At 39.7% G+C, this 12159-nt stretch overlaps 2 protein-coding genes across 2 annotated transcripts; one reads left to right on the top strand and one right to left on the bottom strand.

Moving 5' to 3' along the window:
* Positions 1-3214: 3214 nt before the first annotated feature.
* LOC114449645 (retinoid isomerohydrolase) lies at positions 3215-6252 on the top strand. Its single transcript, XM_028427460.1, has 14 exons — positions 3215-3302; positions 3512-3594; positions 3705-3855; positions 3949-4056; positions 4141-4282; positions 4366-4513; positions 4741-4822; positions 4909-5041; positions 5122-5261; positions 5345-5474; positions 5555-5669; positions 5749-5843; positions 5921-6032; positions 6107-6252. The coding sequence occupies exons 1-14, from the start codon at positions 3292-3294 to the stop codon at positions 6250-6252; spliced, it is 1596 nt and encodes a 531-aa protein (XP_028283261.1). The 5' UTR covers positions 3215-3291.
* Positions 6253-7166: 914 nt separating this feature from the next.
* On the bottom strand, positions 7167-10989 carry LOC114450275 (RING finger protein 11-like). Its single transcript, XM_028428286.1, has 3 exons — positions 10334-10989; positions 9779-9948; positions 7167-9347 (listed from the first exon to the last, which is right to left on the bottom strand). Exons 1-3 carry the CDS (start codon positions 10454-10456, stop codon positions 9167-9169), a joined length of 474 nt encoding a protein of 157 aa, XP_028284087.1. The 5' UTR covers positions 10457-10989; the 3' UTR covers positions 7167-9166.
* Positions 10990-12159: the final 1170 nt, after the last annotated feature.

Below are 12159 nucleotides of genomic sequence, written 5' to 3'. Positions count from 1 at the left end.
AGGCTTTATAACGGGTTGACAAACCAATGGCTACACAATGGCAATCAAACTAATTAATCATGAGTTGAAAATGCAAATAAGTGGTGGGTGAAAATCAGGGTGTTGATAAAATATTGGTTCAAAGCAAAAATGAGGTTTAATGGTGTTTTCATTGAAAATTCTAAGTGGTCATTGCAAATGAAAAGGTGAGTCTGACCTGTGAAAATCAGTTTGAAAACATGGGCCAAAAGAAAAAATGTTAAAGGTGAATTGATCAAAAATACTAAGTGAGTATTGCAAATGAAAAGGCGAGTGTCTAAACATCAATCTCCTGTAGGCCATCAGAGAAAGCAAAGGACATTTCTGTCCTCCTCCTTCACCTGGTGAAACGTAACCTGGCTGCCTGCAGCTGGTTATAATGTGAACTCAAAGGGTTTAATCCTGATCTGTTAACTGAAACAAGTGTTGGTGTAACAGCTGTCTGTCAGCCATACAAACCTCCAGGAGGACAAGGAGGCTAGAGCAGATTACACTTGGTGACCTGCTGTATGTGGTTAACACATGAGTTTCTGTTCACAGAAGCTGTTGCCAGTGAGGAAGCAGATGTTGCCTTTAACTACTGTATTAACTCTAACAGAGTGTTGGTTGGAAGCTGTTGAGCTTGACTTTGATGCTAACCTTTTATGTTCTTCTCACATGTGTTGCTAACGGCTTTCTTTGACGCAGGTTCTTCAGGGAGGTGTCATTGTGGTTGTGTATGTGATTTTTATGGGTTCTGTGCTGGCTGTTGCATTTTCAATTCACAGCACCATGATGACCTCCAGGATAGCTGCTCAGATGCCGGGCCTCAACAGTCTCCCTCCTTGCAACGATTGCTTCCTATGACGGAGGACCAGGGATCTGACCAATATGTGATGACTGTGATGAGGACTGCTAGCTGACCAGAACAAGAAGTAATTGTTTGTATGATTATGGGATCTATGCTTGCTGTTGCATTTCAGTCCTCAATCCTCCTTTCTGCTCCGTTTTAATCCTCAGGACCATGATGACTTCCAGGAGAGCTGCTCATGACAAACTCCCTCCTGGCAACAATTGCTTCCTATGACTGAAGTCCAACTGCAGATGCTGGATGTTGACCCAGATGTTAACAGCAGTAGGAGGGACTTGATCAAGACATTCTGACCGGTGTGACAGGTGCTGACATCAGATGGTGAGTAACAGTGATGCACAAATGAATAGACATGTAGGGAAACTCTACAAAGGTGCTTCTTGAAAGTTTGAACAGCGTGCAGAATGATTAAAAAAATGAAAGATTAAATAAGCCTGGTAATTCAAGTAAAATTCTCTGGTCACGGCATAATGTAAGATGGAAAATGGTACAAAAAGGTCTTCAAGGTTAATCGAGTTGTGTAATGAAATCAGGTGTTTTGCATGATTCTGTGTTGGGTTTGTTGCTGCAAGAGAAACAAAAGAAGCATGAAATATGGTTCAAAGCAAAACTGATGTTGAATGATGGGTTTAAAATACAAATACATAGTTATTGCAAATGAAAGGGTGTTTATGAAACATGGTTCAAACCAAAATGATGTTTAATGGTGCAGGAGCTGGACATGCTGTTCTATATGGGAATGATGGTTTTCAAACTGCACTTTAAACCCAGGAACAATGGAGATGGTGTGACAGGTGTGAGTGTGATGATCGCTGCGTATCAGATAAGTGACACAAATGAATAAATGTGTTGAAACTCTCCAAAGGTGCTTGTTGAAAATATGAACAGGTTGAAGAATGGTTCAAATACTAAATTAAAAAGCTGGTAATTTAAGGAACATTTACACAAGATTTAATGCAGGATGGTGAATGTTCAAAGGTACAAAACAGTGATGATGGTTCATTGAATTGTGTAATAGTGTTTGTTTTATATTGGGTTGGTTACTACAAGAGGAAAAAGATAATGATGAAGTATGGTTCAAAGTAAAACTGTTTAATGTTGAATCTGGGTCTGTTTAATGGTGAGTTTAAAATACATATACGTAAGTGGTTATTGTTAATAGGTCATGTGTAATCCAGGTGCTGATGAAGTATGGTTCAAAAAATTGTTCAATGGTGAGTTAAAAATGGAAATAAGTGGTGGGTGAAAATCAGGTTGTTTGTGGAATATTGGTTCAAAGCAAAAATGAGGTCATCAGACCTGGCAAAGGATATTTCTGTCCTCCTCCTTCACCTGGTGAAACATAACCTGTATTTTATCTACAAAGGCCACAGGCTGCCTGCAGCTGGTTATAATGTGAACTCAAAGGGCTTTAATCCTGATCTGTTGGCTGAAACAAGTGTTGGTGTAACAGCTGTCTGTCAATTTCAAATGTGACCTTCAGCTAAGTTTGTCATGGAGATGGATCAGATGCCGTAAGAAATAAATAAAACAATTCTGGTAAAATTTTTGGTAACGTTAAAGTTCTTTTTGTTGTTCAAAGATGATCACAACAGTGTTTTATACTGACCACTTATGCAGTCCACTGCTGCTCAGGGCAGCACATGTCACAACACTGCGTGACGGTGACAAAACCGTTACGGGCGACTCGACCTAATAGTGTTTTTCCCAGGAGGAACAATGTAGCACTTGTCTTCAGGCTGCGTCGATCATAATCCCTACACCTGGATTATAGAGGCACAGACAAGCAAGTGAAGGCATTCTATGTTCAGACCAAAGAACAACTGCCCACACATCTCATTAGAATTACTGAACAATGCCATCTAATAATAGCAACAAAGGCACACTGTTGTTGTTTTAATTTTCTTAAGTGTTTAAAGGTTCTTTTTAGCCAATTTAGTGTTAATCCCAGTGGTTCAGAACCACTGAAAGCTTTCAGTTTATGTAACTACAACTTTTTTTATTCACATAGATTCTAAATTATGCCACATTTAGTTGTGTTTTTAAGGCTCTTTAGGCTGTTTTTAGTCCTATATGTTGACCTCGGCATGATTATATCCTCATGTAAGAAATAACTAAACAGTTTATACAACTGGAGTCATGTGTTATTGCAACACGTTTACAAAGCATCATTCTCTGCAGCATTTTTCCCTTCCATAAATCCGGTTTCAGAGGGGTAGGATATTGGCACAATGGGATTCTTGTTCGCCGTGTGACGTGATTGGCCGGGAGAAGGACTTATGGTGCACATTGCAGTGACGGCAAGGAGGACCACACGAATAAATACCCCAAATCCACTGGGAGATCAGAGGCTTTCAGTTCACAAGTGACCAGAAGTTTTTCTAAAGAGTTTGCTTTGTGTGGCACCAGAACGAGGAGGAGACATGGTCAGCCGGTGAGTAATCAACTTTGTTACATCCTTAATAATTAAAGGAAAAAACAAGTCTTTAAATGATAATTTATGATTTTTCTTGTGTGTTGGAATAGTGAATGTTTGTGCAGCAGATTAAACTCAGCTCAGTGAGAGTTAAAAGCTCCTATAGACGTTAATTTGTTTGGTTGCAGACAGTGTGTCTTGATGTCTTTTACTGTTTTTGGCACCAGATTTGAACACCCAGCTGGTAGCTACAAGAAGATTTTTGAGACATGTGAGGACCTGTCTGAGCCTCTTCCAACAACAATCACAGGTTTGTTTGCATCTTTCAGATAGAAATAGACGGCAAGCAAATGAGTCTGTGACATTCACATTATTTGCACTGTTCTGGAACTTCATGTTTATATAATGGTCTCTCTGCAGGAAGAATTCCTTCATACCTGAAGGGAAGTCTTCTCCGTTTGGGACCCGGGCTCTTTGAAGTCGGAGATGAACCCTTTTACCACCTGTTTGATGGTCAGGCCCTCATGCACAAGTTTGACTTTAAGAACGGCCAGGTCACCTACTTCCGAAAGTAAGACTTACACATTTCATGTTACCTTCCTGTGGATTCAGAGGACTGTAAACAAGTGGAAAAACAAATATTTGCTGTCTTTTGTTCTTTTAGGTTTATTAAGACAGATGCTTATGTGCGAGCCATTACAGAGAACCGTGTGGTGATCACTGAGTTTGGTACTTGTGCATACCCTGATCCCTGCAAAAATATCTTCTCCAGGTCTGTCACTGTCCTTTGCATGTTTTTTCCCCAATGTGCTCTGCAGCACAGACGGCAGTCATTTTCTCTTTTCCATGTTTGCAGGTTCTTCTCCTATTTCAAAGGTGTAGAGGTCACAGACAACTGCTTGGTGAACGTCTATCCTATCGGTGAGGATTTTTATGCTGTGACAGAAACCAACTACATCACTAAAGTAAACGTGGAAACCCTGGAGACACTGAAGAAGGTACATCTACGATTTGTTTATAGAATTTATTACGGTGTGAGTTTAGGGGATGTTTTGGAAATAATATATTTTTTTCTATGTAGGTTGACATGTGCGACTACGTCAATATCAATGGAGTAACAGCCCACCCTCACATTGAAAGAGATGGCACTGTGTATAACATCGGAAACTGCATGGGAAAAGGAGCATCACTGGCCTACAACATTGTCAAGATCCCACCCACACAGAAGGGTGAATACAGTGAATACAAACCAGGCCTCTCCTTGGTCCAGTTTATATAAAAGAAATAGGCCAATAAGATAAAATATTTTATTACAATCCTGCTCATTAAAACAGAAAAACATGACACAGTACAGACAACAAGACTAAGATGTGTTTGACCTTTGGGAGGTAAAACAATAGGGGTTATTAAAGGACAATATTCAAGTGTTAAAGAGGTTTTAAACATTGTTTTTCAGACAAATCTGATCCCATTGAGAAGTCCAAGGTGGTGGTGCAGTTCCCCAGTGTTGAGAGGTTCAAGCCCTCCTACGTGCACAGGTGTTTTTTTGTTGTTGTCAATATTTTTTTTTTTTTTTTTTTGCATAAAGTCTAAGTTTGCACTTTCCCTTTTCTTTAAATCTCAGCTTCGGCATGTCAGAAAATTACTTTGTCTTTGTGGAAACTCCTGTGAAAATCAACCTGCTGAAGTTCCTGAGCGCCTGGAGCATCCGTGGCTCCAACTACATGGACTGCTTTGAGCCCAATGAGGCCCAAGGAGTAAGGATGTGCAGTAGATCCTCTAAATGCACTGAGGTGTTGTTGGCAGGTTTCCTCATGATGTCTATTTTTTTTTTAAGACCTTGTTCCACATCGCTAAGAAAGATCCAGGAGAGTACATTGATCTCAAGTTCAAAGGTGCACCCATTGGTATGTTTCACCACATCAATACCTATGAGGACCAGGGGTTCATTGTGGTTGACCTGTGTGGATGGAAAGGGTAAATGAATGCTTAAAGAATGTTTGTTTATTTTAACATCTTATCCAAAGGTTTCTTGTTAAGCTTCATTTCTATTCCTGCAGTTTTGAGTTTGTATACAACTACCTCTGGCTGGCCAACCTGAGAGCCAACTGGGATGAGGTGAAGAAGGCGGCCATGATGGCACCCCAGCCGGAGGTGCGCAGATACGTCATCCCACTAGATGTCCACAAGGTAAGCCACGTGTCCTCCTCACCAATCTGCCTCCTACAGATGCAGAGTATCGTGTTATTTATCCGCCATGTATCATGCAGGAGGAGCAGGGGAAGAACCTGGTGAGCCTGCCCTACACCACAGCCACAGCGGTGATGCACGCCGATGGGATGATCTGGCTGGAGCCTGAGGTGCTTTTCTCTGGACCTCGCCAAGGTGCCAGTACACCCATTCAGACGCATGAGTTTTTAATAGACCCTGGTTCACTGTGTAATCATTTATGATTGTTTTGTAGCCTTTGAATTTCCAAATATAAACTACAAGAGATTTGGAGGGAGGAACTACTCATACGCCTACGGCCTGGGACTCAACCATTTCATCCCAGACAGGGTACAAGACTGAAATACCCTTTTAGATTGAGAATGTATGAGAAGCTGCTTGTTTGTTGACTTACGTCTTGTGTCCAGATCTGCAAGTTGAACGTGAAGACCAAGGAGACCTGGGTATGGCAGGAGCCAGACTCCTACCCCTCAGAGCCTCTGTTTGTTCAGAATCCTGATGGAGTTGATGAGGATGATGGTGAGTCACTGTTTTCAGTTAAATTGTTAATTTTTTGTTTTGTTGTGTAAATCTGGTGTCTGCTGCTCCTGCAGGAGTGCTGCTCACAATCGTGGCAGCTCCCGGTTCCCAGAGACCAGGATACCTCCTTATCCTCAATGCAAAGGATCTGTCCGAGGTTGCCAGGGCAGAGGTGGAGTGCCACATTCCCGTCACCTTCCACGGGATGTACAAACACTAATGCACCACTCAGGGTGTCCACAGGAATCATCGCTGGATTATGATGTCTTTCAGAATTACAACAATGATCAATAAAAAATGATTGTCAGAAAAAATAAACGTTTATTTTAACACGTATCGAATGTCATTATTTACAGTCCTTTTAGTTAATGAAGCTTTGTTCCAGTTGTCAATACAAAAATAAAATATATGATGAACTCACTCGGCTGTTGCATTGATCTTTTGTGGTTCAACTATTGACAAATGATACATCAAGTCAGTCCTTATCAAACCTTGCGACCTACATTCTTTAGATATTTGTGGAGCTTAACATGTTACCACATAAAATCTCATGATGGTTGCAGTTTGTCCTTATTGTGTTGAATCTAATCTAAAAAGCATGCAGCATGGCAAAGCTGATTAACTGCCGCTGCTTAAACTGAAGAGGGGGAATGTGTTGCAATCAATTATTTCCATACAGCTAGATGTATGGTCATTGTATGGACTGCTGTGACCTCCAGAGAAACCACACATTGCATACATTATTGGATTAGGATTTACCTTCTCTTCATCACACAAACAGGTGATACAGGACTCACATGCCCCCCCTGACACAAGCAGTGGATACAAAACATTAAGGATTACCAGTATGGTTAAGCGGTCACGTTTTTTTGCTTCACTGCCAGGTTTTGGGAATGCATTCATGAAAGGCTCAAATGAATATTTTGCATTTGTGTAATCACAAGGTTACATATCAGGCCCTTTATATGCAGTTAGTCTACTTCACTGGCCAATAGGAGTAAGGTTTTAAAAATGGAGGAGGGACTGTTTTAATTGAACAAAAACCACAACTACAGTTTTTCTTTTCTTTATTTTTTTTACATGAAGGCTTATCAACCCTCAAAAAAGAAAGAAAGAAAACAAAGATTACAGGAAATTACTTTTTGGAAGAGACTGAAAAAAAATACACACAGCAAAGGAAAAGCTCAGTGGAAACAATGATATCTCTGCTTTTAATGGTCACACCACAAGAGAAGGCTCTCACAATCTGAAACTGGGACAGAGGTTTGCACAGTCAGGCTGAAACCAGTGTAAATGGTCTATAATGTTCTACATACACAGTGGAGTTAACACAAAAATATTACTACAGTGAAAATGTAAAACACATGAATAAGACACTAACAAAACAATAAACGATGCCACAAATTAAAAAGAACGATAACGTTAATTATGATGTGATAAAAGGAAGAAATTGTGATGTAAAGATAAAGACACTACAACAGTGTCAGCACAAAACTGGCCATTTTATTACTGAGGAGTTCAGCGTTGTTTGCTTTCTTGACAAGAGATAAGAGATTGTATACAAATACCATGACTCCGTGGTAAGACTGAAGAAAGAAGAGCAAGCTGCCCTGACTATTGAAGTTTCATAAACTGGAGTATAAACACAAAATATGTAATATAATTTAATGTAAATTGTCTAGTTTGAATTATTCAGCCTCGGAACAAAACTGGATAGAAAAACAGAGCAAAAAAATGAGTGATGTAACCATAAGTTGACATAAGTGCCTAAATGTGACTCCTCTGTACAGGCATGGAGTAAAGAGCTAAATGGCTGTGAGTGGTCTGACACAGGCAAGCCCAGGTACAAACTACATGATCACGAAATTAAGCGAGTTCTTTGATTTGACTGGCTCAAAAGATGGTAAACATCATAGAGGGATTTGTTGTCGATCATGGGCCTTGCGGTCTCTTTATCTCAGCAAACTCTAGCCATGAAAGCAAAACTTCCAAATTATTTCAGCCTAAGCAAGCCTCTGTCCCTTCATTCACACACACAATAAAAATAAAGAGAACAACAACAAAAAAAGCAAAACAAAGCAGATTTTCACACTACCGAATCACAGATTTGATGAAATGCATCTTCAAGCTTGCTTCAAGATGACAAGTGACTACTGACAGCTTTGAAAAGATCTGTATCAGCTATATAATGTTTGCATCTCAGGAGATAAAGGAATGAAGTTTTGATAGTGCAAGGTTATTATAAGGTACATATATTAATATATTGTTTTAGATACTGTCCTATAAGTAAAGTGCAAATCTCTGGATCAGATGAAGTGTGTGTGTGCAAGCGTTTCTAATTTCTGACTGACTGATCCACCTGCCCATGCACAAATGAGCCCTTTACACCGGCTGACAGCTACGTTACACATCATCTGGTGAAACATTCACATCACATTTTTTTTTACCTTCAACTGAAAATATTTGTCCACTTTAAGAAGAAAAGACAAAGCAGACAACTGTATACCTTTACACTCAGAATGATTTAAGTGTGTGTGCATATTTTTTTTTTAAACTGGAGAGCTCAGTAAACGTCAGCCATATATGCACTTATCTTCTAGTCTAGGGCCATTTTAATGTGAGAGCATGTTTAATGGATCAATACATTGCTTACCGTGGCCACTGGAAACCTCAACTTCATTCCAACTCATATCAGTATTTTGGTCAGTAATATGTTGCCCTACTTGGTGAATTATGATCAGATGGGAATGAAGGTGAACTGGGGTCAGCTGAGGTGAAAACCACCGAGACCAGCTCAGGTGGAAATGCACAGTCACCAAACAGCTCTCTCTCTCTCTCTCTCTCACAGACACACACACACACACACACAAATCCCACATGCTTGCCATTAACGGCCACACTGGCAACTGCCTTGGCAAGAAACAAACACATACAAACACATCCATGCAGGGTTGTCTGGAAACAGCTGTGTAGCTTTTGTGTAAGACCAGCTTTTTTTGTTTGTTTTAAGGATCAGACTTTGGGGCAGGAAAGGCCAACTGTAGGTGGGTGAATTTGAAAAATTTCAAAAGTGCAAGACAACAGCCAACTTTTTCTCAGCTCCTCACACTCTAACAAGAGGGCTGTTGTTCGGTTTAAGGAGCTGGAGGGGTCTCATAGGTGGAAAGCAGGGCAGCATCCACAGGCTCCATGCAGGAGGGACAGGTGAAGGATCTCATCAGCCAGTCATCTATACAGTCCATGTGGTAGATGTGCATACATGGCAAGAACCGGATGGGGTCGTTATAAACAAAGTCCAGCATACAGATCACGCATCTGAAAGAAAAGGGATAGTTTAAAGTAAATGCACACCGATAATTACAGTAAATTCTAATTAACATTACTGCTTTCTATTAAACATCCAATTAAATTATGACAGGAGAATAACTGTGAACTTCTCAATTACCACGACACGGCAAAATAAAAAGAGGGTGAAACAAATATGGCAAGCAGGCTCCCAGTTTGTGCATTAGCAAAGATGTTATTGATTTGTAATATTGAACTCATCAGTTAGTGTTTCAGCAGAGGTATAACAATTAAATCCCAGCTGTGTTTATTAATGGTGATTTGCTGCTCAGAGGCCACATAATGAGAATATGGCAGCAATAACAAGCCCGATACCCATAGGTTATTATATAAAAAAAGGTATTTGATAGAATCTGATACTCTTGTATAAACTTTGGTGTAAACACATGTAAAATGCTCACTCTCTAATCTTTTTCTCCGAGCCGTCTTGCCCTCCATCATAAACACCCTTAGGGAGGTGCTGGATCAGGCCGATGCGCTGAGCAATGCGGATCTGCTCCTCCTCTGTCAGCTGGGTGGCCAGACGGGCCTGACTGGGTGTGGGGTGGTACATAGGCATGTGAGCCTGCTCCTGGTAGCAGACAAGAGACACATCAGGCAAAAAAACAAACAAACTCTTATCCGCCCATACAGAGATCTTAGATGACACTCAGATAAACTGAGAAATAAAGCAGCTGTCTGGGCGACCTATACTTGACAGACCAGTTAGTAAGAACAACCTGAATGTCCTCTGTTTATTCAGGTGTAATACTGATTACACTGCTCTCAAAGGAAAGGCCACAATCTAACTGATACCAAAGGACGCCGTGCAGTCATTATTATATCAGTGCTACACATTGTATACTAACCTTTAAACTCTTAACTGATGTCAATATCACCCGCAGCTGCCCTTCATGTGTCAGAGACGTTATATCTTGAAATAATAACATAGAAGTTGAGTGCTAACAGCCCCTTACTTGGTACGGCGGAGGTGGTTCCAGGTCTGGATCTGTCCCGTCACCGAAACTCGCCCTGTCCGACTGGGATTCATGGAGCAGGGATATATCGTCAGATGTCGGAGACTTGAGACAGTTGCCCATATCTTCGTGTCTCCAGTCCTTAACTGACCCACGTTAAAATATTCTGATCTTTGTTGCTAAAGTTACCCTCGGTGGCTAATGTTAGTTTTGCTTTCCTAATGTCCAAGAAACTGTAATTTTAGTGTTCAACTACCTACTACCAAACACACTCTTGACATGATTTATAAAACTCCTACACAGATGTTAAATAGTAAAGGTAATAGTCCGCCTTAGTGCCGCTTCATGTTTACACGGACCGCCACCTTAAAAACAAAACAAAGAACTCCCTTGCTAACGACTGCTAGCAGTCTAGCTAGCTACTCATTCGCTAGCCAGCTGGTCGACTTCCTTGATGAGTGTCGCTCATTCCTTTGTAAACACACACAAGTTTTGCAAAATATCTAATTCAGCAGCAGCTTTGGCTGTAATACTAAGCTGTCAGATTGTCGGACGCTACAGACATGCCCTGTTTTTAACTTCGTGAGTAACATTAAACTGTTTGCTTTCTTGCTAGCTCTTTCTTCAATCGGAGGACATGTTATCGGTCCGTTGGATATGACGTTGGAATGTAATTCTGCGCGCTGATTGGATGATTTTACACACGTAGGCCAAATAGAGCCAATAGTCCCGCCCCTTTCGATGACAATAATAAAAACAAATGGAACCATATTGTTTACATAAAATAAATAAAAGTGGAATATGAGTTGTTTTATGTTTTGTACAACTACTTTAAATTGACTTTATTAGTAATGATAACAACTTTATTTAAATGTCCAAATAAGACAAGGTTTCAATCGAGGATAAAAAAAGACATCCAGTAACAGTAGCAACTTGAGGACACCTTTATTTGTATATACAGCTATTGTACACATAAAAACCCACAAAGTATTTGCATTCCAAACTTATGATACAAATCTCCATGTTTTTGGTTAAGTGAGTTTCACAGAATTGGCCTTTCTTCAGGCAAATAAAACAAATACACAAACCTTAAAATGAACACTTTCTTCACCTTTAAAGCTTGTCAGCTGATAGCATTTATTTTTTCCTCTCTAAATGTTACAAACAGCATAATTTTCTGTACATTATTAGTAAGTAATAGAGTAACATTAATTCCTTTTTTTTTTAAAGCAAAATGCGTCATGGTGTGCCTGCAGTGTTTCTACAGTCATTGTCTGCAATGATTCATAGAATATTCACAATCAGGAAAAAAGTAAAAAAAAACAAAAAAAGATGAAATAACCTTTTTTTTTATGTTGGTTTATGTTACAATTACACCTTCAAAAATTAAAAATAAGTGTTGGGAAAAGTCTCATTTAAAGGGATCAGACTGGTAAAAAATAAAAGTAAAAATACTGAAAAAAACCTGTTTCAAAGGATTATCAAGAAAATGTAAAGGTCTGAGGTTTGTTATGAGATTTAACGATAATGCAGGGCGGATTACAAATAAGCATCTCTTCTAAGTTAGCCTATATCTCTCACAACTTATTATGATCAATACCAAAAAAAGGAAAATGATTGGGGGGAAATCAGGCAGTTTGTCCCCCGCACATTCATTCATACTGTAAAAAAATCCAGCATCATTGAGTGTTACTAGCATCCATGGTGTCTGGTTTAAGTATCAGATCGCCTCGGTGTAATGGCATATTGTATTGATCTGGTCTAATAAATGGAGATGATATGATGATCACAATGTATTTACAAAACAAATAATTTATAAGAAAATG

Source organism: Parambassis ranga, chromosome 17 (assembly GCF_900634625.1).
Source record: "Parambassis ranga chromosome 17, fParRan2.1, whole genome shotgun sequence".
NCBI lineage: Eukaryota > Metazoa > Chordata > Actinopteri > Ambassidae > Parambassis > Parambassis ranga.
Note: the sequence above shows the minus strand (reverse complement) of the source record. Positions and strands in the feature narration are given on the sequence as shown.